This window comes from Mytilus trossulus, unplaced genomic scaffold (genome assembly GCF_036588685.1).
Source record: "Mytilus trossulus isolate FHL-02 unplaced genomic scaffold, PNRI_Mtr1.1.1.hap1 h1tg000174l___fragment_3__unscaffolded, whole genome shotgun sequence".
NCBI classification, from domain to species: Eukaryota; Metazoa; Mollusca; class Bivalvia; order Mytilida; family Mytilidae; genus Mytilus; species Mytilus trossulus.
The window spans coordinates 196,766-203,654 of NW_026963308.1; the positions used below are offsets into that span (position 1 = coordinate 196,766).

The 6,889-nt window shown below is 32.1% G+C and overlaps 1 protein-coding gene across 1 annotated transcript in view; it reads left to right on the plus strand.

Annotated features, from left to right (window-relative positions):
- Positions 1 to 5,022, plus strand: part of LOC134700856 (uncharacterized) — a 28,393-nt gene extending 23,371 nt beyond the window's left edge. Inside the window, exons 8-9 of the mRNA XM_063562013.1 lie at positions 1,648 to 1,675; positions 4,125 to 5,022. Of these exons, the coding sequence (XP_063418083.1) occupies positions 1,648 to 1,675; positions 4,125 to 4,549 (453 nt within the window). The 3' untranslated portion in view covers positions 4,550 to 5,022. The remainder of the gene's footprint in view (positions 1 to 1,647; positions 1,676 to 4,124) is intronic.
- Positions 5,023 to 6,889: the final 1,867 nt, after the last annotated feature.

Below are 6,889 nucleotides of genomic sequence, written 5' to 3' on the forward strand. Positions count from 1 at the left end.
CCCTAACATGGAGACATTGTTGTGATATCCATGCTAAAGTATTCAAATTAAACCACTATCTGTGTAAGGATATAAGTACTTCAGTTTATTGCTGCATGTTGGACCCAATAAATAATTATCTCCCCTTATTGATTCCAGTTCTATATACCATAAGGAATATGACTACTTCAGTCTATTGCTAATTATCTCCCCTTATTGATTCCAGTTCTATATACCATAAAGGATATGACTACTTTAGTATATTGCTAATTATCTCCCCTTATTGATTCCAGTTCTATATACCATAAAGGATATGACTACTTCAGTCTATTGCTAATTATCTCCCCTTATTGATTCCAGTTCTATATACCATAAAGAATATGACTACCTCAGTCTATTGCTAATTATCTCCCCTTATTGATTCCAGTTCTATATACCATAAAGAATATGACTACCTCAGTCTATTGCTAATTATCTCCCCTTATTGATTCCAGTTCTATATACCATAAAGAATATGACTACCTCAGTCTATTGCTAATGATCTCCCCTTATTGATTCCAGTTCTATATACCATAAAGGATATGACTACTTCAGTCTATTGCTAATTATCTCCCCTTATTGATTCCAGTTCTATATACCATAAAGGATATGACTACTTCAGTCTATTGCTAATTATCTCCCCTTATTGATTCCAGTTCTATATACCATAAAGAATATGACTACCTCAGTCTATTGCTAATGATCTCCCTTATTAATACCAGTTCTACATACTATAAAGGATATGACTACCTCAGTCTATTGCTAATTATCTCCCCTTATTGATTCCAATTCTGTAATCATCTCCCCTTAGTGATTCCAGTTATATAATTATCTCCCTTATTGATTCAAGTTCTATATATCATAAAGGATATGACTACTTCAGTCTATTGTTAATTATATCCCCTTATTGATTCCAGTTTCATAATTATCTCCCTTTATTATTTCCAGTTCGATATATCATAAAGGATATGACTACTTCAGTCTATTTTTAATTATCTCCCCTTATTGATTCCAGCTCTATATACCATAAAGGATATGACTACTTCAGTCTATTGCTAATTATCTCCCCTTATTGATTCCAGTTTTAAATACCATAAAGGATATGACTACCTCAGTCTATTGCTAAATATCTCCCTTATTGATTCCAGTTCTATATACCATAAAGGATATGACTACTTCAGTCTATTGCTAATTATCTCCCCTTATTGATTCCAGTTCTAAATACCATAGATAATATGAGTACCTCAGTCTATTGCTGATTATCTCCCTTATTGATTCCAGTTCTATATACCATAAAGAATATGACTTCTTCAGTCTATTGCTAATTATCTCCCCTTATTGATTCCCGTTCTATATACCATAAAGGAAATGACTACTTCAGTCTATTGCTACATGTGTGACCGAATAAAAAAGTAATTTTATATTCATATGAACATGATGAATGTATTTTACTATGAATTCATAAATTTAACAGGTTCTTTTGGAAATGTTGTACGTAATAATTAATGTACCTTTAAAAAGGTCAATTATTTGTAAAGCAGAATTTGAACATTTTGTATTACTTTATCTGTTTATATAAATGTACAGTATTATTGTTTTAATGTCCTTATTTATGATTATCATTTGCAGGTTAAAAGAATAAAAATTGTAGAAAGTGGTAAGTATATGTTCAAATCTATGACAAAACTATGACAAAACTATGACAAAAAACAAACAAAAGCAATCTGAAACCTAAGCCAAATTTAACATATTGGTACACATTTATTTTGAGTATAGCTTTCTATGAACAATATATACAGATACTATGGTATTTTACTATGGTATTCTGAAAATATATGAGGGATGATTTTAATGCGTTTCAGATAGAAAAAATCAATGATTTAGGTCTTCTAAATATTTCATTAATGAACAAAATCTCATGACAAATACCAGACTTTTGGTTTGAAACCTCCAGACTTCTACATGAGAGTCGTCAATTGAGTTTGAATCAAAACAAATGGAAATCTTTATCAATTTTTACAATAGAAACATATTAAAAGCCAAGCTTTACAAGAGATATGTATACACAGGGTTAGAAAAACCTTAATGTGTTGAATGGATTGAACTTTTTGTGAACAGTACTTGCTTATAAGTCGGAAGTTTGGAAGTAAAATTTTGAATCCAGAGAGAGGTACCGACTTATAAGCGAGATCCCAAGACCAGAGGATAAATCCAAGCTCAAGAAATTTGGTCAGATGTGAATTTCCTGGCCAAAACTATGTTTGTGATAGCCAAACTTACATAAATCTCTAAATAATAGCTTTTGTTGAAAATAAATGACTACAATACTGTCTTTGTGTTTTATTTGTACTCTGTTAACCATTTGTGTTGAATTTCCCACTGTTTCCGTTTTGTGTATTGATTTTTCATGGTCACATGTATGTATCATACCAAAAGAAGAGCTAAGAACCAGAAATCAGAACAGGAAAATAATGTACTAAATATATAAAAAGAGTGTATCCAACCGACTTATTGTGTTATTATTGTTTTATTCAAAATTACAATATTGATTGACAAGCCAATATAATCCATGAATAACCCCTAATTAAGTGACAAAGAATTGTATTCACTATAGGTGTGAAAAATATCAGTGACAGGTTAATAGGTTAATTAGTTAGTGTCCCTTGATTTATATAATCCTTTAATTGATGGTGTCTATACTATGTCTCAATATATTTATAAATATGACTGGTCTGTTATTAATGATTAACTGGATTCATTTATTTTCGATTAACTTTTATTTTCTTCAGGTTCATGTTAATTTATATTCGTTTTTCTCAAACAATAGGTGTTTGGTCATACACTATAAAATCATTGATGCATTACGTAAACAACATGAGGCAAAGCAGTGAATAAAAACAAGAAACAAGAAATGAATACATCTTTATTATTATGAACAGAATAAACTATCAGGATGAACATCAATTCTATGTACACATTTAAAGAAACAAAAATTCATTCAATGCATGAAATTCAATTTAATTTCTTTATTTTACCGATGATCAGGTACTGTCTGCTGCAAAAAATTTAAACCGACTTATAGGCGGGTCAAGACTGAATCCTTAGATTTTAGGGCATCCGACTTATAAGCGGATCGACTTATACTCGAGTACCTAGATATATATGTACAACAATACATGGTTGTCATAATAGTTCCACAATTGTCAGTTGACTTCTTCGAAGAGTATCCCTTTCCTGTCAATACAGAAGTTGTGAGTTCGATCCACATACCTAGTATGTGCCTTTAACTCCAATTTATATCAACTTAAACTGCATGGGATCGTAAGTTGTTATGTCGAAGGTTGGTGGGTCTCTTCATATGCTCCAACTCCCTCCACCAATAAAAACTGATCATTAAAATATAGTAAATAATGCTGAAAATTTTACCACATAGACTATATCTACAGATTTCAACATGACTGAAAGTTCCAGTGACTCCTTGTTGGGAATAGAACCAATGAAAGACTATTGTGCAAACGTTTCAGAAATTTGAAGTTGCTTACAGTTACTATTAGTAGTCTAACATCGGTGCTTTGTTTCTATAGTTTTTATGATAGTTTTTTGTTTTGTTTTGTGCTTTGTACTGATCTTTTGAGTTAGATTAGTTGTAACTGAATTGTCAGTTAGTTCTTATATTGTGCTGTTACCACTGTTCAAGGGTTTGGGGAGTATTCAGGGCTCACACACGTGTTACCCTGTCACAATCTCTATATGCCTTCCATAGGTCAATAGCCTGTAGTTCAGTGGTTATCGTTGAATGTTGTCTATCATATTGGGGTTTTTGATAAATTGTGAATAGTTGTGTCATTGGCAGTCATTGCACATCTCCTTATTTAAACATCAAAGGAGAAATGTAAATGGAATTCTCAGTAAACCAAGTTTCAAAAGTGACTTCAACCATTAGTGGTCCCTGAGGTCTATGGCTTCCTGAAATTCACATCGAATACTATCTATTGAAATCATTGTGTAGCTATTATATATACTGATATTTCAGACATTCCTTTGGAATACATTATGAACTATCTATTGAAATCATTGTGTAACTATTATATATACTTATATTTCAGACATTCCTTTGGAATACCTAGATTGTGTTCCAACAGATGAGATTTTGGACGCATTAGCATCACGAATTGGTCAGGTATATTTTCAACTTGGTGCTGAGGTTGGACTGTCAATTCCAACCCTAGAGCATATTCAAGCCAATATTCCAAGAGACTTAGAAGCTCAGAACAAGGAAGTCTTGTTCCAATGGAGAAAAGACAGATCAGTGAAACCTACAATAAGGGTACTTGTACAAGCATTAGTTAATGTTGGGAGGGGAGCACATTGTTTACAGGAAATTCTTGAGAATGTGGATCCAAATACCCTCAGACGCTTTGGAGGAGGAGGAGGAGGAGGAGAAGGAGCCATTCCAAAGAAACATCAGACAAAATCAGACCAGAAACAACCACGTACGCAGAAGAAGTCAAAGAAATGTCCAATATCTTGAATGTTGGCACCACAGAATATTGATCCAATTGCTTTTAATCCGGAGAATAATTTAATGGTAAAACAGAGGTGAAACAAAAATCCTTATTTCTAATATGTATATCTGTAATGTCTGAATTTTTTTAACTTCGTTTGCTACTAATTTTACCCAGCAGCGACTACAGGGGATATACCAAGATATACGTATAGTCTTCATTTGTTCGAAACAGTCATAAACATAATCCTTTCATAGGTTATGATGGTATCTTTAATCCAGCTTATTACTTTTTGTGATTTGACTATTTTCAAAAGATTTTTTTCGGACTTCACAACATTTTTCCCCGTGTGCAATGCAGTTAATTTTTTGGCATCCGTCTTTTAATCAAATAAATATTTTTTCACATTTTTCTTCAGTATACAAATTATGATGACGTCATATTGGGTCAGCTAAAAGTGATTATTTGTATTGTATGATCTGTTTTCGGATTTGTTTAACTTCAATTGTATTTACTAATAGTAAAAAAATCAACGGTACCAATTTTGTTGCACCAGATGCGCATTTCGACAATACATGTCTCTTCAGTGATGCTCGTGGCCAAAATATTTGAAATCCAAAGCATATATAAAAGATGAAGAGCTATAATCCAAAAGGTCCAAAAAGTATAGCCAAATTCGTGAAAGGAATCAGAGCTTTGCATGAGGGAGATACATTCCTTAATAGTTTATCTTCCGGACAGTTTCACTTTTTTTTAGGTTTTAGTGCTTTTAGGAACTGTTTGGATATATTGTCCTTGAACAAGTAAAATGTGTAAAAGACATTGGAACATTTTTGTATTCACTATTGTAATATACACAATGACACCGTTTGCCAGCAAGCTTTTATATGTTTTATGAATCGGTGATCAAGTCTGAATCACAGATATAGTAAGCAATAGATAAACTTCATCTGGTGTATGGAATATTTGTTAGGAGGACGTATCTGCTTGCAGATTTAATCTCACCTTGACCTCATTTTCATAGTTTTTTTGCCAACAATACATTTTTGTGGTTAGTTTCCTTTCTCGTTACTTTAAGCAATAGATAAGTTATATATGGAGTATTGAATGCTAGTTATGTGTGGACAAGTTTCTTGTGAGGTCCATTTATTATTGGCCTTATATCTATTGATCTTGATAGTAGTGTAAAGCTTCTGTGGTCGCTTTTGTTTAATTATCTTAGATATTTTTAATAAAAAATCAATTATGATTAGTAAAGTAGTGGATACCCTCTTGTTTAATAGTATAGCTCATTGACAGACTATAAATCTGAGACTGTTTGTCAGAAGGTTTACTTGGTAGGACTAATTGTCATTACAAGTTGACTTACTATAACTATATATAGGAAGCCAGCATGTTTATTGTGATTATTTATACAAAAGCAGTTAACTGATTGATTAGATAATAAGACTGTCCCATGAGATAAAACAGAAGTTTATGGAAATTATGTGTGCGATGAATGATGAAAATAATTGATTATATGTCATCTATCCTGTCAGGGAAGATAAAATAGGGATAGGAAATATGAGTCATTATCCCTTGCGAAGCATAAACAACAAGTATACAGGAGAGTCCTGATTTCAACATTAACTACCATGTTATTCATCCATCTACAGTCAAGGTAACCAATCAAATTTCATGATGGCCCAAGACCACAATTAATGACCCCGCTTTTCGTTGTTCACGAATATAGTACCTTTTAATTAGAGTGTATTTTTCCTTAATTTTTTTTCTTTCCTTTCCACACTCATTCCTTAAATCTTTTTGGATGGAAATGAAAGAAGAGATGTCAAATAAATTTTTGGATGTTGTATTTTAACTGATTTTGATATGGAATGAGTGATTTGGCCAAGAGCAAAAAGGTGATATTTGCAGTTTTCGGAAGATCTCTTGACTTGTCAATAGGGGTATGGATGTGTATTGGCTAAATTTGTAAAAGTCATTGCTTCAATCTTTCTGAATTTTGGATATATATTTGGACTAGGACTACATTACACACACAAAATATTTGACAAAAGTGCATGGTGCAATTTTTTTAATGATGCAAAAGGTTATAAATCACTGATAGAGGAATTAATTGTGGTCTGTGGCCTGATAGCCAGTATATTTTGAAAACTTTTGACTCTCTGTTCCTGAGTTATGGAGCTTTAAACTTTAGATTTGATACATTTTAACATATCAGGCAGTTGCATTTGTACTCCAGATATTTTTATTTTCTAAAACGTAACATTATTTTGGGATTGATAAACAATGATAAAAGATAATTTTCAAATTATTTTTCAGATTATTTTATTTTTTGGTTTGACACCGTGATACTAGCGGGAAGC